Source organism: Chelonia mydas, chromosome 8 (assembly GCF_015237465.2).
Source record: "Chelonia mydas isolate rCheMyd1 chromosome 8, rCheMyd1.pri.v2, whole genome shotgun sequence".
Taxonomy (NCBI): Eukaryota; Metazoa; Chordata; order Testudines; family Cheloniidae; genus Chelonia; species Chelonia mydas.
Genome location: NC_057854.1, coordinates 77,179,108 through 77,204,953, shown reverse-complemented (window position 1 = coordinate 77,204,953; position 25,846 = coordinate 77,179,108). Strand labels below are relative to the sequence as shown.

Here is a 25,846-nt window from a genome sequence, read left to right as displayed (position 1 = left end):
CCTAATCACATCAACCACACTATCAGAGGCTCATTCACCTGCACATCTACCAATGTGATATATGCCATCATGTGCCAGCAATGCCCCTCTGCCATGTACATTGGCCAAACTGGACAGTCTCTACGTAAAAGAATAAATGGACACAAATCAGACGTCAAGAATGATAACATTCAAAAACCAGTCGGAGAATACTTCAGTTTCTTTGGTCACTTGATTACAGACCTAAAAGTGGCAATTCTTCAACAAAAAAACTTCAAAAACAGACTCCAACGAGAGACTGCTGAATTGGAATTAATTTGCAAACTGGATACAATTAACTTAGGCTTGAATAGAGACTGGGAGTGGACGGGTCATTACACAAAGTAAAACTATTTCCCCATGTTTATTCTCCCCATCCCCCAATGTTCCTCAGACGTTCTTGTCAACTGCTGGAAATGGCCCACCTTGATTATCACTTCAAAAGGTTAAAGCTCTCCTACTGGTAATAGCTCACCTTACCTGATCACTCTCGTTACAGTGTGTATGGTAACACCCATGGTTTCATGTTCTCTGTGTATATAAATCTCCCCACTGTATTTTCCACTGAGTGCATCCGATGAAGTGAGCTGTAGCTCACAAAAGCTTATTTGTTAGTCTCTAAGGTGCCACAAGTACTCCTTTTCTTTTTGCGGATACAGACTAACACGGCTGCTACTCTGAAATCTTCCAGTTTCAGTGTACGCAAACCCACAATGTCAAATGAAAAAGGTAAACTTAGCAGTCTTGGTGTGGGCAGTAAGAAGTCTCTAAGCCTGATTTTCATCAGTGTATATGAATTGACTTCAGCTGAGTTACCCCGGTTTACACCAGCATGATCAGAGTATTATATCCTCTGTACTGAGAAAATGCAGGTTTGAGATTGTTTTAAAGATGCTGCCACTCACAAGAAATTCAGCACTGAGTATTGGCAGGTTGGAATAGCCTAGAAGAAGCAGCAATTATTTTTTCACCATCCACAGAGAGCAGAAGCAGCTTTGGGGATAAAATGACAGGTAAGTCCATTATGGATAGGTGTGTGGTACTCAGTAGTTATATGGAATTAACAAGTTAAAATTAATACAGTTATTAAAATGCCACCCATTACGGTTTTGCTCTAGAAATTAAAAGTTGGAAACAAGATATTCTAAATCCTGATGGTATATATGATTTGATGAAAGTAGACACTTACCATCTGATACTTTACGTTCACAGTTAAGCAAATCCCTGCAGATGCGTGCTGGGTTATCCCGAGTGCCGAGGGGGTTCTTGATACTGTGCAGTAAATTGCTAAGGTAGTGTAGCGTTTTGAATATCTCTGCACTGTGATCTAGTAAATTTACTTCAGTATTCTGGTACCTCTGCCGTTAGCAATAATGTTATCACAAAAACGCCATAGCAGCAGTGCATGCAGTTAAATCAAATGCCCATTGGAGACCACATGCAGAAATGAAAGGTGTTTATGATGCATGCAGCCCGGCCACATATGAGATAATAGAAATGATTTATTCAAATTAAAAATAATTAGTACATTTTATTAAAATCATTGGAGAAAAGGCGTTACAGTCAGGTTAAAAATTGTTATAAACATTGTTATAATACATGGAAATGGAAATTAGAATACACAAAAAAGAAAAAAAAAGAAAGAAATTAGTTCATTTTATAAGCGATACCTTACACTGTCAGATTTTGAACAACAGAGTTAATAGTCTTAGGTCCCAAAAATAAAGACACATACAAATGTGCTTAACTTTACACATGTGCAGAGTCCCATTGATGCAATGACTCTACTCACATGTATGAAGTTAAGCTTGTGTAAGTGACTGATGGATCAAGGCCTTAATGACAGTCTCATTTGTAGACATGTAGCTGAATGTATACACTTCACATTGTATAATGGATTGATACTTTCCATCCTCTTTAATCATATTTAAACATTAGAAATACTGTGGTTTTTAAAACTTGACTTAAATTGCATCCTATATATCCAATTGTGTTTAATCATATTATACATGGGTTAGTTTTTCCTCACAAAACAGTTTCTAGTTTTTCTCTGTTTTCAATAAAGCCTTTGTGAAGAAGCCATGTTTTGGCCTTAAAAAACCCAACTCTTTATACATTTTCTAATGTATGTGCCAATGTAAATAAAGCAAGATATATTACCTCCATCTGTAGTGCACCATTTGATTCAATCAACGCTTGAATAGCGGCATTGATGTCCATTTGTTTCTGTGTAAACCAAAACCATTGAAGATCAGCAGTAAGATCAACAGAGAATAAAATTAAGGTTGTAAGTTCTTCAAGTATTGCTGCAGAAATATACCAGTTATATCTGATGAAGAATTTGAAAGTCTCTTAATTAAAACATATTGCACATAAATGTGTATGTATCAAAAAGGACAAAAAACCACAACTTCCCCAAAACCTCTGAGGCCTTCTAATTGTTTAGTTGAATGCTCCACATCCATTAAATTACAAACTATGAATTTTTACTTTTAAAAAGAAAAAACAAACGGATGAAATGGGATACTCTTATTTTAAAGAATTGTAATTTTAAAAAATAAATTAATTACTTTAGTTTCTTTTATCAGTAATTTTCCTGGAAAAAAAATAAAACAAAAAACAAAAAATCCCCAGCCCAAACTATTGGCTCCAAATCTGTCTGCCATCCATCTAATCTAATACATCAACAGTTACAAATACTATTTATAGATGGAGAAAAAGGTGATATTTACTCTCCAGACAAGATACACAAAAAACAATTCAGTCTCTAGTCATGCACATACAACATGGGCCAGATTCCCTGGTCCCTTTGCACTACTCTAGTGGTGAAAAGTGCTATATCTTGCCAGCTGAGAAGTCCTTTGATGTGATGGAGTCCTTGGCTGGCATCCAACTAGTTCAGCTGCCTCCTATACCACAGGCCACCCTAGTCCCTACTGTAGGGGGAATGCCAGAGTGGGAGGGGGTGCAGCTTCTGTCATGCCATGACCTGACTCAGGAGGGTGGCCCAGGAAGGGGGCTGCCCAATAGAGCAGAAATAATAGAAAAGGACTAGAACACTAAATCCATCCTCCCAGTAAATGCTGGATAATAATCCCCTGGAAGAAAACGGATACATTTGATGTGAATGCATCTGGTGAATGACATACCACGGAGCATCCTACTTCCCTTCAGAATTTGTATATGCTGAATTCCTACACGTAAGCTTTAAAACTGGAGTGAAGTTTACGTAGGCCAAGCGTGTGAGCATGGGCATGTGATTTGCCCTTTTAGGACTCTGCAACATGGTAGCACTACTAGAACAGAAGATGTCAGACAGGAGGTTTAGCGTAGCAACTATATCTGAGCTTAGATATTATAGTGATGAATGCTAAAGAAAAAACATTGGAATTTCACTTGAGATGATGGAGGAAGCAACACCCTATGAAGAGGGTCTCAACATTTTCACTTTCAACGCTGAGGGAATGAGTTGCAGTGAGCACAATTATGAAACTTACTCTTGGACCAGGTACCCCAGGTGGACCCTAGAAAACAAGAGAAAGCAGTTATTAGGTATTGCAGGCTTCTTTAAATCACACATGCAAGGAGAACCTAGATAAAAATAGCTCTTTATACACTTACCGGTGGACCTGGATGACCCCGTGGTCCCTGAGGGCCCTAGGAGCAAGGAAGATAAAATGCATTAGGGTTAAAAAAAATCCTTCTACTTTTGTTTTTTTTTTTTAAATCAGAAAATGCCATAATGAAGTGTAGTCAGCTGTGATCTGCACAAAGATTTCTTGGTAGAGCTGTAGACAATTTGTCTCCACTTCTGAATGTACTGCATTGTGCATTTTTAAAAACTAAGTGTTGTTCTTATGAAAGGTGCCAGACTGACAGTGCTGGATATAAAAACAACCCTCTGTTTTTCTGATCACACTTGATATTAAGAGTACATTTATAAATAGTGTGCAGAGGGTTAATAAATATTTAATAGATCTTATAAGCGTGTCACACATGAGTAGTGTGTGTTATGGATAGCTATAAGCACATTAGCACAAAGTGTTATAGATGGTTATAAAGAGTTTCTTGACTTACTGGACTCTAATAGTTGATCAACCTTTTACTAAATGATATATTAATAAATTATTAGCCCTTAATAAACTATTTATAAAAGTACACTTAATACAAAGTATGACATTTGATTCAGGACATGGAACACTTACATCATGGGCCCTGACATTGCAAACTTCTCTCCTTCTAATGCAAGCAACATGTCACCACCATTGCTGACCATAGAGGAACTTCATTTAAGGGTGGAATTAAGCAGCAAGAAGGGAGGAGGAACCAATTACAGTCACAGGGGCCTTGCAGGGCATAATGTGTACAACACACACAAAAGGTTAACACAAGTAGAAAAGGAAAGAGAAAAGTCTACACCTTGGGTGTAGACCTCATAAAAATCACATCCCTAATCAACACTGTTATACCAGCAAAAGTTTCTAGTGTAGACCTGGCCAAAACCCTCATCCTAGTAGTAAACCATTTCATCTGTTTCTTTCAGTTCTCTAACCAATACACCAACAAGTAGTATGTCACCCAAGAGACTTCAAAAGAAACATCTGCATAAGCATCACTGTGCAGAACAACTGTGAGCATGATCCTCCATCTCAAACTGCCAACCAAGTCAATGGGAGTTTGGGGTGTTAAGAGCATGCAGGGTTGTGTCCCATGCTAGTCCACATACATTTAAATGGGAGGATGCCAGATAAGATCATATAAAAGAGACACATGTGGGTAACCGAGACTTTTCAGATGTATCGATCTCTACAAGCACATTGTTCACACTCTTTAGCCTATATGATGTAAAATTCATGGGACAGAACACATGGTAGCTACGTGAGAGCGCATTTGATTTTCAATGGGAGCTGTTACGATCACCTTGATTCAATCTCCATAGCCCAAATCTGTATTTTGTGAGTGCTGCTGTTCTATAAACAGCTGTATAGTAATTATGGAGAGGAGTTAAAACTGAGGACATTTCTTTATGTTTCAGTTTAGCCTTTGCTGATTTTTACTGTGAAGGCATTAAGGGTTGAATCAGTTTGGATATTTAATTTTGTCAGCTTTTCAACCATCACCTACTGTCACTGGATCCTACTTACCTGGTTTCACCCAGTGTATGCACATTCAAGACTATAAGCCACCACCTCTATCCCGCAGACCAACATCTACTGTAGTTTTACCGAGGCACCATTGATTAGTGGTTAATGTAGGGGAACAGTAATATAACCTAAAACTTCTGATTCCTAACTGTGCCACTAACTCTGTGTGATTTTGGCAAGTCACATAACCTCACTCTGCCTCACTTAATCCATCTACAACTAATAATACTTACTGACCTTTAAATAATTGTTATTATAATATTGATGAGAAATGATGTTAGCAAAATCTTCCGATGACTACTCTGGGTCAGATTCTCAGCTGGTGTAAGTCAAGTGAGTTCAAAGTGCTATGCCAGTTTATGCCAGCTGAAAATTTTGCATTTAATTAACCAGATCAGTAGCACATTTGTTGTCAATATGTCTCAAGGATCCTTCAAACTAATGCGTGTATATTGCGGTATTCTTTGATCATGCTTAGCGAAGTGCATTTGATATCCTTACTGGTAGAAAAAGAAAGGGAAAGGGTGAAAAGAAACAAAAAGAATGATTTCGACAGTGTAAGGAGATATTTGTGTATCTTGGTTCAGGACTAGGTTACACAATGGCCAAGTCACATCAAGATGTGAAGGCTTCAATGATCTATACTGCTCCTATGTAAACACTTATTTCTGGTGAATAGATGTCTTTGTTCTGTGTACAGTGATTCAAAACTTTCACTGGATTTCTCTTATAGCTGAACGAGTCTATATTTTTGGTGTATGCACCACAACTGTATGTCTGTGGAACTATTTTAAGACACTTGAGATTTATAGAGAGGGATTTTATTGACAGTTGTATTGTTCTGATGAATTTAAACTGTTCTATAAAGAGGTGATGTGACTCAGTCTGCCTTGATCCACTATCTCCTGACCTAGCTAATCAAATCCCGTATGAAAAGGTAAATTGGCAGCCAACTGCTACCTGGGGAAAACCCCCTTGGGCATATTACATTTCTTAAACGCTTTAAAACTTCAAGGATCTACATCAATTACTTTTACAGGTCTTTTAAACATAACTAAATTTCAAATAGTATGTTGGAAATTCTGTAGAAACATTATAAATGCTCCTTTCTACCACAGAGCTGCAGTAGAAGGTTAAATTGCACATTTTATGAATTAAGTTAATAGCAGAATATTCCCCTGGAATGTACAGGATTAGCTTTATGAATCTACTTAAATGCTAATGTGATCAAAGGATAAGTAAAGGAGTGAGAAAAGTATAATTCCAGTTCCTTAATACCAAAACCAAAGAATAAAATGAATTATTTTTAGTGTGCTCTTTAATCCTTTCAAGCCCTTAATTGACAGCTAGCACAAAAGATCAAAGGTCCAAACTCCATTCTTTTCTCTTTGATACTTCAAAATTCTGATCCTACAAACATTTATGCGTGTGCTTAACTTTAAGCATGAGCAATCAGGGACTTCAATAGCGCTACTTACATTTTACAGTTAAGCATGTACATAAGTGTTCGCAGGATCAGGATCATAAACACAGCTGGCCTGATTTTCAGAGGTGCTGAGCACTCATAACTCCTGTTTGATTTAAAGAGAGTCGTGGGTGCCCAGCCTCTATGAAAATCAGGACACATGGTTTTGATCATTGTCTTACACAACCTTTATACCAGTGTAACAATGCTGACTGGAATGGAATTCTTCCTGAGTTACACTGGTGTAAAGTGAGAAGAATCACCCTTTACATGTTTTTATGTCCCATTTGATTGAAGACAATATGATGATAGGAAGGGCTAATAATGTGATCCTTGGATGCATAAATGGGAATCTCAAGTAGGAGTAGAGAGGTTATATTACCTCTGTGTTTGGCCTGATGAGACTGCTGCTGTGTCCAGTTCTGGTGCCAACAATTCAGGAAAGATGTTCATGCCTTGATAGACTCAAGGAGTTTAATCTATTTAGCTTAACAAAGAGAAGGTCATGGGGTGACTTGACTACAGTCTATTAGTACCTATATGGAGAAAAATATTTACTAATAGGCTCTTCAGTCGAGCAGACAAAGGTATATTTAACAAGATCCAATGGCTGGCAGTTGAAGCTAGACAAATTCAGACTGGAAATAAATTGTAAATGTTTAACAGTGAGGAGAAAGTAAATAAGGAAGTGTTATTTACTCCTTCTCATGACACAAGAACTAGGAGTCACCAAATGAAATAGGCAGCAGGTTTAAAACAAACAAAAGGAAGTATTTCTTCACACAATGCACAGTCAACCTGTGGAACGCTTTCCCAGAGGATGTCGTGAAGGCCAAGACTGTAACAGGGTTCAAAAAAGAACTAGATAAATTCACGGAGGATAGGTCCATCAATGGCTATTAGCCAGGATGGGCAGGGATGGTGTCCGTAGCCTCTGTTTGCCAGAAGCTGGGAATGGGCAACAGGGGATGGATCACTTGATGCTTACCTGTTCTGTTCATTTCCTCTGGGGCACCTGGCATTGGCTACTGTCAGAAGACAGGATATTGGGCTAGATGGACCTTTGGTCTGACCCAGTAGGGCCATTCTTATGTTCTTATGTTAATTAACTATTGGAACAATTAACAAGGGTTGTGATGGATTCTCCATCACTGACAATTTTAAAATCAAGATTGAATGTTTTTCAAAAAGACAAGTTCTAGTTCAAAAGGAATTATTTTGGGAAAGTTCTATGGTCTGTGTTATCCAAGAGGTCAGACTAAATGATCAAAACAGTCCCTTTTCTGGCCTTGGAATCCATGACTTTATGACAGGCATACATCATCAGCTGAAGAAAATAATGCAGAATACTCAGTATCTTCTCATTCAGCACAGGCAGTGCTGCTTGACTGAAATTAGGAATATTCTGAGTGGTGTTTTTGACCTTTAAGCAGATGTTTGGTGGGAAAATGAAACTCAGTTGTGAATGTTCGCAAGCGGTAAGAATCCCTTCATTTGAAAAGAAAATGTCTGCTGCAAATACAAGAGTAGGGTTCAGTCCAGCAAAGTGTAGCTGCAACTTCAAGCCAGGGTCCCTATTTAGATACAAGTTGGCCTGCTGTTGAAGGCTAAAAAGGAAAAAATTATGAGCCAAATCCTCAGCTGCTGTAGATGGAGCTTCACTGGCTTACATTAGCTGAAGACCTGGCCCAGCATATGAAACCAGTTTCTGAGTTAGCTGGGGAAAGGAGAGAAGAGTTAGGGCAGGTTGTGACTTTGCACTCTATATGATTTTATAAAAATATGCTAATGAGTGTGAATATAATGTAACTGGAATATGCTTCATGCAAAAGGTCTCTTGTAAGGTATTATTACAAAGCTTATAATCTACTGAGTGTGGTCATCCTATTTGTATAAATGTATCACTCTTGTATCTGAAACTAGAAATATGAAATATAACTCTGAGGTCCTATTGTAGTTATGCAAAGTGTGGGCCATTAATAGTGGTTTGGAATCTTAATGGCTCCCATTAACCAGGACAATTGACTGTAGATGGCTCTGTTTTACTTTAAGTCTTCCTGTATACCCGTGGGCTGGCAAGTGGGTAATGAAGTCTTACGTTGACATGTGATCATGTCATCTGAACTGGAATCCATCTTTAACCTGGTACTTTTCCACTGAGAAGGAGGGGTGGGAACCCAGAGGGACAAAGGATTCCCGCCTTATGCAAAAGATAAATAAGTGGGTGGAACAGAACAAAGTAGGGGGCAATCATGAGAAATCCCCTAGCTACCACCTGAGCTGGAACAAGGGCTGTACCAGGGGAAAGGACTGTGCCCAGACTAGGAAGGCGTCCACTCTGTGATAGAAGCTTATTGAAACATCTGAGGGTGAGGTTTTATCTGTATTCAGTTTTCTTGGGCCACGTCTACACTACCCGCTGGATCGGCGGGTAGTGATCGATCTATCGGGGATTGATTTATCACATCTAGTGTAGACGCGATAAATCGACCCCTGATCGCTCTGCCGTCGACTCCGGAACTCCACCAGGGCGAGAGGCGGAAGCGGAGTTGATGGGGGAGTGGCGACCATTGATCCCGCGCTGCAAGGATGCGAAGTGAGTGATTCTAAGTCAATGTAAGATACGTCAACTTCAGCTACGCTATTCTCTACGCTATTCAGCAGAGGATGTGGAAAAAGCTAATGTACTCAATGCTTTTTTTACCTCTGTCTTCACGAACAAGTTCAGCTTCCAGACTACTGCACTGGGCAGCGCAGCGTGGGGAGGAGGTGACCAGCTCTCTGTGGAGAAAGAAGTGGTTCAGGACTATTTAGAAAAGCCGGACGAGCACAAATCCATGGGGCCGGATACACTGCATCCGAGGGTGCTAAAGGAGTTGGCGGATGTGACTTCAGAGCCATTGGCCATTATCTTTGAAAACTCAAAGATGGCAATTGGGGGAGGTCCCGGACGACTGGAAAAAGGCTAATGTAGTGCCCATCTTTAAAAAAGGGAAGGAGGAGGATCCGGGGAACGACAGCCCAATCAGCCTCACCTCAGTCCCTGGAAAAATCATGGAGCAGGTCCTCAAGGAATCAATTCTGAAGCACTTAGAGGAGAGGAAAGTGATCAGGAACAGTCAGCATGGATTCACCAAGGGCAAGTCATGCCTGACTAACCTAATTGCCTTCTATGATGAGATAACTGGCTCTGTGGATGAGGGGAAAGCAGCGGATGTGTTATTCCTTGACTTTAGCAAAGCTTTTGATACGGTCTCCCACAGTATTCTTGCCAGCAAGTTAAAGAAGTATGGGCTGGATGAATGGACTATAAGGTGGATAGAAAGCTGGCTAGATCATCAGGCTCAGTGAGTAGTGATCAATGGCTCCATGTCTCATTGGTAGCTGGTATCAAGTGGAGTGCCCCAAGGGTCGGTCCTGGGGCCAGTTTTGTTCAATATCTTCATTAATGATCTGGAGGATGGTGTGGACTGCACACTAAGCAAGTTTGTAGATGACACTGAACTGGGAGGAGTGGTAGATACGCTGGAGGGTAGGGATAGGATACAGAGGGCCCTAGACAAATTAGAGGATTGGGCCAAAAGAAATCTGATGAGGTTCAACAAGGACAAGTGCAGAGTCCTGCACTTAGGACGAAAGAATCCCATGCACTGCTACAGACTAGGGACCGAATGGCTAGGCAGCAGTTCTGCAGAAAAGGACCTAGGGCTTACAGTGATGAGAAACTGGATATGAGTTAACAGTGTGCCCTTGTTGCCAAGAAGGCTAACGGCATTATAGGCTGTTTAACTAGAAGCATTGTCAGCAGATCGAGGGACGTGAGCATTCCCCTCTATTTGACATTGGTGAGGCCTCATCTGGAGTACTGTGTCCAGTTTTGGGCCCCACACTACAAGAAGGATGTGGAAAAATTGGAAAGAGTCCAGCGGAGGGCAACAAAAATGATTAGGGGGCTGGAGCACATGATTTATGAGGAGAGGCTGAGGGGACTGGGATTGTTTAGTCTGCGGAAGAGAAGAATGAGGGGGGATTTGATAGCTGCTTTCAACTACCTGAAAGGGGGTTCCAAAGAGGATGGATCTAGACTGTTCTCAGTGGTACCAGATGACAGAACAAGAAGCAATGGTCTCAAGTTGTAGTGGGGGAGGTTTAGGTTGGATATTAGGAAAAACTTTTTCACTAGGAGGGTGGTGAAGCACTGGAATGGGTTACCTAGGGAGGTGGTAGAATCTCCTTCCTTTTAAGGTCAGGCTTGACAAAGCCCTGGCTGGGATGATTTAGTTAGGGATTGGTCCTGCTTTGAGCAGGGGTTGGACTAGATGACCTCCTGAGATCCCTTCCAACCCTGATATTCTATGATTGTGCTCACAAAGTTGTAGACGGTATTAGCTCCAGTACTGAATATTAGAGAGCAAGTCCATAAAAGGTGGTATAATATGCTAATTTATTGTTACTGTGACTAACTAACAATGCCAAAGAGGTGAGACACCTTTGTTCATACTGCCTCTTACACATGAAACCCCCTCCTCATGTCTGCTAACACCCTCTCCTCATTTAAATCCCTACTGCAAATTCAATTCTTCTGCAATGCCTGCAACAAGGGAGCCATTAACACCACCTGAAATATTTTTTATAAAAGGAAAACGAAACAAATGTATAGAACCACCAAGATGTGCATATATACAAACTGAAGATTCAAGTGACTGTATTGCTATAGCCTTCACCCTCCATCTCCCCATTGCCTCCCCGCTGTTTCTAACCACCACTCATTATATCACATCTAACATTTACACTGGCAGCTCCTTGAGATGCGGACAGTCTTTTATTAAGAGCTGTACTTTCTGGGTGCTATAAAATGTTGAGAGCCATCCATTTTATAGTTCAAACTAGGAAAAGCACAGGATGCTACTGTGAGTTTGTAATGCTTTACATTTATTTAAACCTCTGAGAACTTAAAAAAAATCCACTGTCAACCACGTAAATTATGAGGGAGGGCAGAGGTGAAATTATATGAAGTTCCATACAGATTAGTTCTGTCTGTTAAAAAACTAATGGGCCTGATTCCCCTCTGCCTTTCCTCTTGTGGAGCCATTTATATCTGTGCAAAGTGAATGGACAGTAGGTATTAGAAACACTTCCATCAGCATGAGTGAAAAATTAAGATTTGGTAGCATTTTACATCAGTGAGCCATTAGAAAATCAGGTCCGTTTATTGTCCCCAAAGAATGCCTCTGTGAGTCCTAGCCAATGTTGGGTCAAGAGAAATAGAAATGACTTCTGTCATTATTTTGGAATTCTAAGAATCTACTGAGGGGTATCTGGATCTGGGAGAAATCAAACCCACAACTTCTGGAATTAATGACAACTTGTTCATGTCCCTCAGGTTAATCTCACACTTGCCTTTAAACTAATACCACTGCACACACTTATACCTTCTGAAAAGAGAGTCTCACGAGATGAGTACATTAAAAAAGGAATTGAGTGTTAAATGTGAGTACAGGTAATAGAAACCAGTGTTTCTTGACGAATAAGCATTTGCACTGGTTTCAAAATGCAAGGGCACTTTTAGCTCCACACTGCCCAGAGAGAGGGCATCTGTGGGGGCAGGTCCTAAACTGAAGGAATGGAAATGAGAGTTAAATATCTAGAGAATAGTCTTAAATGAGCACTGTGGTATTTGTTCTGTCCCTCAGCTAGGAATTGCCTTAAGAGCATTAAAATAAAAAAGGATGGTTTCAGAGAATGAACATCAACACATTCTGAGTTAGCTAAGCACACAGCCCACATTCCCTCAGCAATGTTCCAAATTGCTTTAAAATATCTATTTCTGTAGTGTTTAGGTCAGAATTGGGGTCCCATTGTGCTAGGTCACTGCAAACACACAAGTAGACACCAAAAGAACTTATGATCTAATTTAAGACAAGACGTTAACAAGCAAGTGTGACAAACAATAGGAGGGAAGAGGAGAGGGAAAACGAGAGTAAAAGGAATAAGGTTACATAGGTTAGTTACTGGAAAACACTGGCATTCCAAATCATTATAAGAATTTATATATATTATACTATACACACACACACACACACACATATATATCTATTGTGGCAATGGACAACAGACTCTACATGGTCATTGTTAGTAGGCAATTTCTTGTATGCTCAATGCAATGCAGTGCATCTTAGTTAGATATTTTGGACGTTTATGACATTAAGAAAGCTAAAATAATAATAATAATATGATGCTGATGATGATGATGAAGAAAAAGGAGGAGGAGAAGAATAAGAGGAAAGTGACTTAATCACGTATATACCACTTCAACAATGCCTGCTGCTACTATAGCAGTCCATATATGTTCAGTTGCTGGCCTGCATGATCTCAGCCTCTGCTTTTGCATATACTCACACAGCCTGTGAATTCCTGTCTCTCTGTGTGAGATTACCTAGAGGGATAGGATTCACAAGTAGTGCTGTGGCACAGGGATTAGAGTATCAGCTACTAGAGCAGGGGTGGGCAAACATTTTGGCCTGAGGGCCACATCTGGGTATGGAAATTATATGGCGGGCCATGAATGTTAATGAAATGGGAGCTTGGGGTGCGGGAGGGGGTGAGGGCTCCGGCTGAGGGTGTGGGGTCTGCGGAGGGGGAGCAGAAGTGAGGGGTTTGGGGTGCAGGAGGTGGCTGCAGGCAAAGCAGAGGGGTTCAGAGTATGGGAGGGGGCTCTGGGCTTAGGCAGGGGGTTGAGGTGTGGTGGGGGTATGGGCTCTGAACTGGAGGTGCAGGTTCCAGGGTGGGGCCAGAAATGAGGGGTTCAGGTTAGGTGCGGGAGAGGGCTCCGGGGTGAGGCTGGGAGTTTGGGTGCGGAGGCTCCAGGCTGGGACCGAGGGTTCGGAGGGCAGGAGGGAGAGGGTCAGGGGTGCAGGCTTCGGGCAGTGCTTACCTCACGCAGCTCCCAGAAGCGACAGCATGTCCCTCCCTCTGGCTCCTATGTGGATGTGCAGCCAGGCGGCTCTGCAAGCTGCCCTGTTGGCACACGCTGCTCCTGCAGCTCCCATTGGCCATGGTTCTGGCCAATGGGAGCTGCAGAGCTGGCCGTTGGGGCGGGGCAGCATGCGGAGCCCCCTGGCTACCCCTACACGTAGGAGCCAGAGGTGGGACATGCCAGCTGCTTCCCAGGAGCTGTGCAGAGCCACGGCACACATGGAGCGGGACAAGCCTCCAATCCCACTCCCCGGCTGGAGTGCAGGAGCGGGGCAAGCCCCCAACCCCACTCCCTGGCGGGAGCTCGAGGGCCAGATGCGGCCCATGGGCCGTAGTTTACCCACCCCTGTACTAGAGTGACAAGAGGCCTTGTAGGCTCAATTCCTAACTGGGATACATTTTAAATATACAATTATTTTATGACCAGAGTCAACAAGGTCTGTGTCCATGGGCAGCATATTCATGCATGTGTCAGCTGTTATACTAATGGAAAGGCATCACAGCCAGCCACTGAGCATTTGGGAATAGAGCTGGTCACGAATTTGCTGATAAAACATTTTTCCATTAAAAAATGCCGATTCATTGAAACTGAAACTTTTTGGGGGACAGTGGCAGTGACTTTCCGATTTCAAACCATTGAAAAAATGGTTTGAAATCTTCAGAACATCCTGTTTCAACATTTTTTAAATGAAAAGTACTGATTTTTTGTTTTGAAATTTAAGTTAATTTATAACAAGAAAAATGTTTTAAAAAGGTAAAAATCAAAACAAAGTGTTTCAAAATTATTGACATGAAACGTTTCAATTGGCCTGAACTGAATGTAGTTTTGGATTGTTGGTTCACAAAAAATTTAGAGATTTTGTCATTTCATCCCAATTCAGGATGTGAAAATGTTTTAAAATCTCAAAATTTCCCCCAGGACTGGAATACAGTCTCCTGCCCAACTCTAGCTGGGAATACTGTGGGAGCACCAGGCAGTGCTGCTGTCACAGTACTCTCATGGCAAGACACAGCCAAAAAATAAATATACAAACAATGTTTAGACTTACAATTTCACCCCTGGAGCCTTTTTCACCCCTGGATCCCTGAAAGAAACAGAGACTGTTAATCCAGTGCACTTTGTAATATTTTAGGACCTGAACCTGCAAAAACATATACACGTGAGTTACTTACTCACATCAGCAGTCCTTTTAATATTAATTGCTTCATGTGTACAAATGTTGCAGGACTGCGGCCACAGTTTGTACTATAGATACATAGATTATAGATTAGACAAGGAGTTACATGAACATGATCTGTGATCTATATATTTTGTTTTTTATCTTTTCAGTTTGTAATTCCATTTTTTGCTCTTTTTGAAAATGGTTAATATTATTTTTCTTTTAGTCAGTTTTGCCCTGTTTAGCTGTTTGTTTAGCTAAATCTTGCAGCATGTTTAAACCACCATCACTGGGGTTCAGTGCTTAAGCCATCATAATGCTGTGAATTAAACTATATACTATCTTCAAGTGAGAAAATCCATTTAATTCCATGTGACGTTCTATGGGTATTTCCACATCTACTTTTACTGCTGTCATCAAAGATATACATGATGATTATTAATTCCCAACTACAGGCAGATTAGCTATCTCTTCTTTGCCTATATTATGTTCTTGGCCAGTTTTGCATTCATACTGTGTCTCCAAAAATGTTAATCTAGCAATTAATCTGATGTGCATAGAATTTTGGATCTTGATGGTTGGATACACACCGATGTGTGAAAATGAGTCACAGCTCAATCTTTTTATTTATTACAATGACAGACTGTCTGGCTTTTATGAAGCACATTAACAATCTTCATACAATTGTGGAGAAAAATTCTAGAGTAAGAGTTGTCATCTTTACTTTTGCTGGGGAAAAAAAGGAATGCAAATATTGTACTTTGCTGGTATGGCCTTTTTCTCAACAAGGGCCAAGAATGTTCTAATCCTATTTCCCTTCTCTTTCTTCACTCCAGTTACATACTTGTTACAAATACTAAATATTAACTACTGTATATAAACATTATTTTGCTGATCTTTATTCCAACTTCATAGAGATATCAGGTGAGATTCTCACTTCTGCTCCTGCCCCTCTGTGCCATGAGAGGGTGTAAAGGGGCCCTAAAAGCCTCATATCTGGCCAGGAGAGGATTCTCCAGCACAGGAACTGATGAGAGAGCCATAAGGCTGCCTCCTTAAGGTCCCCTTTGCTAGCCCTGGCATAAAGTGTGTGCTGGAGATGGCGCTAGGGGCAGGAAGAATTGAATGTGGGTAGGGCCACAGCAGCACAGAGATTCTAGGCAGCACTTTGGGCCAGAGGACAACCCAAGCAGGCTGCCTTAATTTACACAGGCCCACAGGCTGTCTGTATTATGATAGGTCCTCTCCAGGACTGGGAGAATACAAAGACGAATTGAAGCCACTACGGCACCTCCTCCCTGTGGGTTACAAAATCTGTGCTGAGCCAATGAGAGGAGCAGCATGGAATCTCACCCTATGTGTACTGCATTGTCAAAGAAGAGAACTGGTTCACTCCAATGACTCTTGCCATCTTTTAGTTTGCTCTACTTAGATTAGAGTCACATACAGTAGTGTGTGGATATGGTGTAATATGAAAATAGTCTTGCTAGCTGCTACTTAAGTTGTAAAAATCTTCTATTAAGACATAATTAAACACATGGATGAAAGAACATCCTAACGAATAATGTGAAATGTAAAGGGAAACCTAAGGACTTAAACTTACAGGTTTGCCTGTTGGGCCTATTATGCCTTCTTGACCAATGGGGCCAGTGTATCCCTGTAAACAAACAAAGGATTTACAGGATTTCAACATGAATAAAATCCCAGGAAAAACACATACTCTCTTTTAAGATTACTCAGTCTTCAAATAACTGTATTTATATTTAAATAACACCATACTATGCCTCCATGCATAATTATAGGCCTAAAACTTTCAACAGCACAGTAATGAAACAACACAGGATTCCATATGTATTCAAAGTGCCATGTCAATGCTGGCTTTCTGAAGACTATCAACAGGCAATGAACCAGATAATTACTTTAATAATCAGTAAGTATTTGTATGTGTTTGGAGAGCCTTTATATCGCTATGAAAGTCAGAGCACTAAAACCATGGTAAATGAAGTCTTTTATTTACCCAAAAGCCAAATATTCCTTGTTTTGAGCTACCGTCAGCCACATCCTGAGGTATATGGCAACCCACAAATAATCATATAAGACAACTAGTGAACACTGCTAACAGAGGTATTTTCCTGTTTCATTCTGGTAAATGATAAAGCTCCTTTTGGGCAAATAGCTCAGAAGCACTGTCTGTCCTGTATACTGATGATCAGGAAGAGAAAACAGCTATAAAAATAAGTCTCTCAAGCTGGTTATCTCAGACACCAGCTAATCAAACTCTCCCAGAAGTGATGTCAGGGCCCATATCACAAGAGCTAAGACCCTGTCATTGGCAGTGACGAATAGAGCGTTTTACAATGTGATGTGCAGAGCTGCAACCTGGCCATCACCCCAGATTGCGCGATGGATGAATATTCCCTCCCTCAAATACCGCTGTTGATAAATCCCAGCAGTGCCTCCAGATTTTTGGATGAGTAACAGGAGAGAAAATTACAATGTGAAAAGCTGTCACAGGTTGGACACAAGCAGCTAATTCAGTTTAGTTACCCTTCAGTTAAAAGGAATAATTCCTAAATGTGACATCTGAATTAACTATTCCCGGGGCCAAATTTGCCCTTCAGAGGCAGAGTTTGGCCCTTTCTAGCAGCTGAGAGGTGGGCATTTGACTAAACGTTCTAGTTTGCTATGAAGAAAAAGGGAGTTATTTAGCTCATTCAATCTGATTACAGAGCTCTACGTGAAAAGGCTATAGAAAATGAAGATGCACCAACTAAACAGTATTGTGAAAACTATTTTGTAGAATTACATATAATACTTACGATTTGGCCTACAGGACCTTTAGGACCCAGAATTCCAACCAAACCAATGTCCCCATCAGGACCCTAAAAATAAAAATAAAAAGCTTAAACCACCTGAACATCTGACAGATTAAAATCTAGCCACTATCAGCCAAAACTACTGTACGTAAGCAATTATTTTTCTCAGAAAAAACAGTATGGAAAGTGGAAGCATGATACTTGCTAAGATCAATCAAAGTGAAAACATTAAACAAACTGACTCCAGGCTTGTCTACACTTACAGTACTGCAGTGGTGGCAGCTTCACTGTTGTAGCACTTAGTGAAGATGCTACCTATGCCAATGGGAGAGCTTCTCCCATTGGCATAGGTACTCCATCTCCCTGAGAGGCGGTAGCTATGGCAATGGAAGAAGTCCTCCTGCCGACATAGCGCTGCCTACACTGGGGGTTAGGTTGGTATAACTACGTCTCTCGGGTGTGGTTTTTCTGTAGTTGTAATGTAGTTATATTGACATAAGTTGGTAGTGTAGACCAGGGCTCAGAATATTACTGTTCTGGGTTAAGCTAAAACTCATGGAAGCTGGGGGATGTAACTGCTGCCCTTTATTTAAGATAGCTGTAAGAAACAGTTAAGTTCCTATATGAAATAGTAGAGGCCTCCACCCCAAACACAGGTATCTGACACTATGTAGGAGAGGGGCTTAGGTGGGTATTGTAACAGAGGTGTGTGCATGAGAGAAAGAGAAGCAGGAGAAACACCATCGAAACAGACACAGAGGGCATGTCTACACTGCAATTAAAAGCCTGCAGCTGGCCTCTGCCAGCTAAATCAGGCTCGTGGGGCTCAGGCTAAGGGGATGTTTCATTGTGGTGTAGATGTGAGGCTCAGGCTACAGCCTGGGCTCTAGGGTCCCAGAGCTTATTCTGTAGCCTGAACATCTATACTGGAATTAAACAGCCTCTTAGTCTGAAACTCTCAGCCTGAGTCAGCTGGCACAGGCCAGTCACAGGTGTCTAACTGCAGTGTAAACATACCAAGAGAAAGTGCAGAAAGCCAGACACAGCCTGGACAAGCACCAAGAGCATGGCCCTAAGAAAAGCCAGAGAGAGAGAGAGCTTTTGGGCTGAGTGCTGGCTGAAAGGGGCTTGGAGCTGTGAGCAAGGAAACACTCTCACAGTTCTGGATACATTTAAAACCAATTAAAATTGCCCCATCTTTCTTTGCAAATGGCTTAAACTCTAATAAAAAAAAAAAGATGCACACGTACTTTTGGACCTGGGAATCCTTGAAACCCCATCAAACCTTGATCTCCAAGTTCTCCCTGTAATATTAGCAGGCATGTTGGTTATTATTACATGTTGCTGACTGAATTGTTAGAATATTGTTTTGCGTCATCCATGGTAGATACGTACAGTCTTCCCTTTCAGTCCAGGATCTCCTGGTGGGCCTTGATCACCTTGTACCCCAGGAAGGCCTCTTTTACCTGGTTTTCCTGTATGACCCTGAAGCCCTTGCTCACCCTGTGGAGAGACAGATAATGCATCTTACCTTATAATTGCAACAGAACAGCTAAAAGATTAACTCCTCAATGAACGTGTGTCAGAAAAGAATTATGTAGCTAAACAGCTTTTATATAGCAACAAGCTTTTTCACTATCTCTTTCAAACAATTGTACAGTATTTCACTACTTTTCTTTCAGGAATATTTTCTAGTAATTATTCCTTTCACTAAAAGACAAACGTTGCTTGATTGTTGTTTGACTTGGGGACACAAAACATCACTCTGACAACTTTGCCGGTGAGTTGTATCCCTCTCCTCTCCCATTGTCTGTTCCTTGAATGTCAGCTCTTCAGGGCAGGAACAGGCTATGTCTACACTATGCACCTTTTAGTGACACAGCTGTACCACTACAGCTGTGCTGCTAAAAGGCACGCAGTGTAGCTGCTGTTTGTCGGCAGGAAAGAGTTCTCCTGTTAACAAAACAACTTCCACTCCCAATGAGTGGTGGTAGCTTTGTTGGCACTTGCTTCAGTTTACTTCTAGTTAGTTTCACATTAGTTGATGGATCAAAACATGTTACTGTGGTATCTGGAATTGCCTGGAAAATGGAGCTCTCTCAAATTGTTTACTCCTTTTGGGATGTTGGGCTCAAGAAGAAAGCGTCTGGTCCTGTGAGATATTGAGCACCCTGGACTTCCATTGAAGCTCAGAGATGCCTGCCACCTTCCCAGATTGGGCCTTACGCTTGAAAGTATTGCAATCAAATGTTAACGGATTGCTTCACAGGACAAATCATGCAGGACATACTCCAGCAAAACTCCTATGTCAGTCAGGGGAAGTTTGCCTCAGTAAGACTAAAGGATTTGACTCTAAAACTTGTATTAGTAAGGGGCCAGATAGATGAATTTTGAATGGTTCTTGGTGTTGGAAGTAAAATGCTGGTGGATGGGAACTGGCGCTCCAAAGCCAGATTAATTTGCTCTGTTTTTATAAAAGTGAGAAAGAAAAGAAAAATTATACCAGCCCCATCTGCAGTCTTACATTTCAAATGTGTGTTTGATATTAACATTAGTGTTATTAAAAGGCGTTTTGTTGTCCCATAATCTGTCAGATAGGAGATTAAGATGAAGATTAAGGAATGTCAACAATACTGGATCTGACAAGCATAACAAAATATCATGCACAGTACCTTTAGTCCTGGTTCTCCACTGATACCTGGCATGCCTGGCAATCCCTTTGCTCCCCGAGTTCCAGGATACCCTGCCAGCCCTGCTATTCCTGGGCTTCCTTTATTACCCTTAACAAGTCAAGAACAACAGATTACAATCAGAACAGCCATTGGCAGCATTTCCATTGCACACTAAAGCAGGCACACATTTTAATGTTCAGTCAATGCTGTTTATATATTTGTGTATATATTTATATCACATCTCTGTATATGCGCATACAGCTAGACAATAGTATACAGCTGTAAAACATATTGAGATTACTCAATAAATAAACTTGTTCTTAGTAACTAAAACAACATTTTGTGCTGGGATACCATTTCAGACTTGGAGGAGGGGCAACTTTAACTGCGATTCCAGGGGCTACTTAGGCACCTGAAAACTCTAGGTCTTTTTGCAGATAATAATTCAGAAATTTGCAGACAGGAGCACTGTATCTAATTCCTATATAAAGAACAAAAATTAAATAAATATTAGACTCACTTAGCTCTAATACTAACATGTTCTGACATCTTATATCAAGTCACTTAAGGGACACTGGTTAGGTTTAAAATTTTAAGGTATATTCTTACTTTGTTACTAACTCTTGAATACTACAGTTGAAACAATTGTAGAAAAATCTAATTACTTTCTATCATTTTTTTGCAGTTTATCAGGCTTGAAATAGATCATTTAACTTTTGGAAACATCCTACGAGGGCAAGACCCCATGAGTTTATACTGCATCTGCTTTGGGCTCTAGGGGTGTTAACCCACTACAAATAATAGACTAAAAACAGACTTTAAACGGGAGTGAAACTGACACTTTCAAGTCACTTTCACAGTATTGCCAACATCAAGTGTTCAAAAATCATGAATCAGGCTCACCCAAAATCAAGAGATTGGCTTTAAAATAATGAGATTATGTAAAAATAATAGATTTGGTGTTCTTTTTATTTGCCTTCTGCTTTTTGAGCCTTTAAGGTGCGCTGGGGTCATGCTTTAAAGCTTTCTCCACAGCCACAAGGGCTAGAAACTTCATTTTTTTGTAATAATGAAAGCTGAAATCATCACATATCCACTTGACTCCAAGAGCTGGGGCTTTAAGGAAAACAATAATTATCATGAGACTCAAGACAAAATCATGAGAATTGGCAACACTGCAAAGGATAGTTACTTCCTAGAAGGCTCTTAAACACAACGCTACAGTGACTGAGTTGCAATTTTCACAGGAAAGTATTTAAAACTAAACACCAAGAAAATTCCACATTTTAAAGATGAGGAAACAAATGAGACTTCCAAGGTATACCAGGGCCACTGTAGGCAGGAAAGGAAAATAAACAGGCACAGGACCTCTGGGCAGCTCTTCCTCTTGAAAGAAAGTTGGAGGGTCAAATCTTCTAGTCCTTAATCAAGTAACATTTTTATTGCCATAAGTGCTTCCACTCACAGATATTAACATGAGCTCAATAACTATATACTTCATACTTAAATATCTGAGCCATCTTATCCAGGGCTACACATCTTATACACATTGGCTCAGGGATTACATTTTCTGGCATATTTTGAACAGTGCTGAGCACACAGATGGTGCCCAGTGAATAATACAAATCATGACAATAATCGTTGACTTTATGGACTCTGTGGATGGAATTTCTGTTCTTTGTTCTGGAATTGGCCAGGATACAGCTCAATATAGCTGCCTAAGAATTTCAGGCGTAAACACTTTGAACTCAAAGAACACTTTCTCATTCCTTCCTTTTCTCGAACGCAGAACAAAAAATGACAAAACAAAATGGTTTTCAGTTAAAATCTAAAATTGCACAGCAGCCATTGCCGTACAGCCCAGCCTGGGGCAGAACCTACCACCTACTGTGGATCAAGTAATCTCCTCTCATTCTCTCTTCATCCTTCCTGACCTCTGTGATGCTTTACATGTTGTCAGCCATGCTTCCTAATCACTTGTGACTGTTTTCTGGAGTCTCAGAGAACTGGCCTTCTTGGTTTTGTTCCCATCTATCAGAGTCCTCTTTTTTTTGCAGCATGCAGCAGAGAGATAGGCTGGTCCAATGGATAGGAAGCTAGCCCTGAGTAGAGTGACATATTTTCCCAAAGAGAAAATAGGACACCCCACGGGGACAGCCAAAGGCCTCCCACCTCTAGACATGGCTGGCCCAAGCCTCCCTGGGCCAGCCCAAGGTACTCTTCCTTCCCCCTCATGCAGGGCCAGCCCAAGTGCCCCCTGCCGCCCACACGGGGCCAGCCTAGCTTGAGCCGCTCTCCTGAGCCCTCCCTCCTGCATGGGGCTGGCATTGCCGCTCACCCCCCTGCACGTTCCTCCGTGCACTGCTAGGGATTGCACCCCACTTTTTTGGCAAAATTGTGCATTTGTCCAATTTGATCTTGCCAACTGGTGATCAGTTGCAAAGGTTTTTAGGCACCCAAAGATGCAGCTAGGCATTTGAAAATCCCACTAGGTCCTTAAATACCTTTGAAAATCTGGCCATTAGTCTCTCTGTGCCTCAGTTCCCCCTCTGTACAGTGGGGATAACAGCACTGCTCGACCTCACAGAGGGGCTGTGAGGAGAAATAGGTTAGACATTGTGAGGCGCTCAGATGCTATAGTGATGGGGCCACATAAGTACCACAGGTAGAGTGGGAACTTCTCTATACCACTGCTAGCCCTTCCCTGGGTTTTGGCCCCTTCTTTTGACCTATGCCCCTCAAATCTCCCTCTTTTCAGAATGTAAACTTGGCTTAGAGGGCTTGGCCGTAATTTTTCTGAGTCCCCTACGTTCTCTCTTTAACACTCCTCACCCGCACCAGGGATTCCTGTTTTACAGGTTCATCTAATCACTTCCAGATCCTTAATTTAATTGCCAGCCCTTTCTTATCGTAATCACCCTGCCTCTGTCTGTAAACAAAATACTGACTCCCTGCCCCAGGGGCACAAGCTGGGAGCAGCACCTCTCCTCTGCAGAACTCACACTGCACACTAATGTTGTGCTGTAGTTAAGAGCTCCGTTTGGGAGCATACCACCCATACAAAACTCAGGGTGGGGGCAGGAGTCCCCTCCTCCCCCCACAAATGGTGCCCCTGATTTTGTGATTAGACCTCCCTGCTCTCAATGTTTACTCTGAGAATCATCTCCGCAGGCCTGGATAAAGGCACTGAGAACTGTGAAGTGAATCAACATGAAATCAGTGGGGCTCCCTGCTGGCACTGAAGTCCCCATGTGCGTGGTCAGTTGCAGGACTGCAGATTGAGTCTGGACATTGATGACCAGCAGAATGATCTTCCATATAACTGCATATTTCAAAACCGCTTTACTGACATCCCAGTGGCTGCTTTCACTTCTCCTGTTCAAGGGTAGTGTGGATCATACAAATTTGTTTATATTAGTGATGGAATCATCTATCTAAAACTAACCCCACACCAATAAAATGGGATCTGGATCTGACCCATAGCTGTTTTTGCTTGATTACAGTTTAAAATGTGCAGGGTCAGGGCCCTGATCAGTGTTAGTAATAGCAAATGACTGCTTGGGCTCATCCTTGGATGACACATGTATGATCTTTCCATAGATATGTTGTTTTCTTTTTAATTAGGTCTGAGAATTCAAGAGATCACAAGCGTATAATAAGGAACTCCTCTTGATGAAAACAAGATGTCAGACTCATTGATTGCAGATGTACTGAAAAGACTGTTCAGCCTTGAAACATTTGTGTGTGTAGGAGGCTCTCCACATAATAAAAAGACAGCGCCTTTTTCTCATAGTGTCTTTCAGAGCCATTCAAATTCAACATGCTTATTTATAAATGCCAAACGTACTAATACCATTAGCATTATTGTTTACAAAAAGGATGAATATAAAAATAAATTTACCACATCAAGAACATTTGCTACTAAAATATATTGGTACCCCAGACTGTACAGAAGAGTAACAATTTTTAATGAAAAACATGCTGTTGAGTGTATGGAGTTAAACCAAAAGAACATGCCTATGTCATGTTTAAAAAAATGAATGGAAAGATGCCCTCCTCATCTGTAATTAGTGTTCATTATGATGTCATTTAGAAGCAAACGCAGAATATCTTTTTCATATGTAGTTCCATTCATCATTTCTATTAATAGAGCAGGTTTCCAAGAGTGGCTCCCACAGCCTTTCAATATGTTACTCTGGTTCCCAGCCTGATGAACTGCTGTGCTTTCATAACAAATGTTCTGCTCTCTCTATTTTATGTGGCTAACTTGTGTTTAAAATATCTCTTAAGTAGAGACATGTCAATGTTATTGTTAACATGCATTATTCAGAAGTACTGGAAGAATGTTGAATTATTACTGAAAAGGCTAAAAAGAATAAGAAAAAGCTATCCATTATGGTGTTCCCTCTAAATTCAAAGAATTACAGTCACTTGAAATAAACCCTATAACTCCACAGTTAATATGATATGAAGACTTTAACAGCTAGTGTAATATGCATCTTCCCCCTCATCAACAAGTTATTTAATTTGTTTTTTTGTTTTTTTTCATCAAAATGCAAATACACCAGTATTTACAGCAGTTCTTCATTAACTATTAACTTGACTAAATAGTTACACCAACTTTAATCTAATTTATCTTCATAATAAATTATGGGTCAATCCAGCCAATACTTACTACCCCGCACAGTGCTTACTACTGTAAGTAGTCTAATTGATTTCAATGGGGCCTAATTTTCCATGGTGGAGAATTAGCAACAGGGTTTTCATCCTTCCTTTTGGAGAAGTGGTGACAGATAAAAGATGTTGAGCGGGGCGGAATGCTGCTTGCCATCTTCTCTATAGGAAAGTAGGATTGGCATTGCCAGTATCTCTCTCTCTCTCCCCGCTCCCCCTCTTCCAGAGTTCCCCAGCAACTCTGGGCTACCTAGGATGCCTTAATCTCTAGTGCAGTTATTAAGGAACTCCCAATACTTTTCTAGCTGCTGTGGGAAAGAATACGGGATGACTATGCCATAACAACAATGCTGTAACAATGCTGTAAAAAGAACTTTTCCTTAACCCTGCAGCCTCTCTCTGTTTATATGTAAAGCGTGTAGAGCAGAGGTAGGTTGCCTTCAGTTTCTTTGATTTGGGAGCTGGAAACCCCTGCCTTGTGGTAGTCAAAGATACTGGGTTGTAGGAGACTATTCACCCAGCAACTCCGATGACAAGAAAAACGTCCCAGGTTCTCAGTGTGAGCGGGCAGGTCATCAGTTCCCCCACTTGAAGTTAACATAGATAAGGTGGGGTGACCCCGGAACTGGGCAGTGAGGAATCACAACATCAGCCCAGGTCTGTAACTCATTCATGACCTTGGGCTATGTTCAAGGTAACAGAATTGCGAACCCACCCAAATTTGGGGGGGGAGGAGGGGGAGGAGAGGAGTGTCTGTGCTTTTATGTGAATCTTTTGCTCAGCTCTTAGTTACTAGTTATGAAATATACAGAATATTACTTCCTCTGACATCACCTTTTCTGTAAATTAACCTTACATCCTAGATAGATTTCCAGAAGCAAAAATTAAAGAAAATACATAACTAATTTCTAATTACATAACT

At 41.1% G+C, this 25,846-nt stretch overlaps 1 protein-coding gene across 2 annotated transcripts in view; it reads right to left on the bottom strand.

The window, feature by feature from the left end:
• COL24A1 (collagen type XXIV alpha 1 chain) overlaps positions 1-25,846 on the bottom strand; it is a 235,788-nt gene that overhangs the window by 9,806 nt on the left and 200,136 nt on the right. The window contains exons 48-57 of one of the 2 annotated variants that reach the window (XM_037906297.2): positions 20,251-20,358; positions 18,974-19,081; positions 18,829-18,882; positions 17,582-17,644; positions 16,366-16,419; positions 14,652-14,687; positions 3,640-3,675; positions 3,516-3,542; positions 2,179-2,244; positions 1,208-1,376 (exon numbers count right to left, since the gene is read on the bottom strand). In XM_037906297.2, coding sequence (XP_037762225.1) covers positions 1,208-1,376; positions 2,179-2,244; positions 3,516-3,542; positions 3,640-3,675; positions 14,652-14,687; positions 16,366-16,419; positions 17,582-17,644; positions 18,829-18,882; positions 18,974-19,081; positions 20,251-20,358 — 721 coding nt within the window. The remainder of the gene's footprint in view (positions 1-1,207; positions 1,377-2,178; positions 2,245-3,515; positions 3,543-3,639; positions 3,676-14,651; positions 14,688-16,365; positions 16,420-17,581; positions 17,645-18,828; positions 18,883-18,973; positions 19,082-20,250; positions 20,359-25,846) is intronic. The other variant, XM_043552998.1, reaches the window with a different exon arrangement.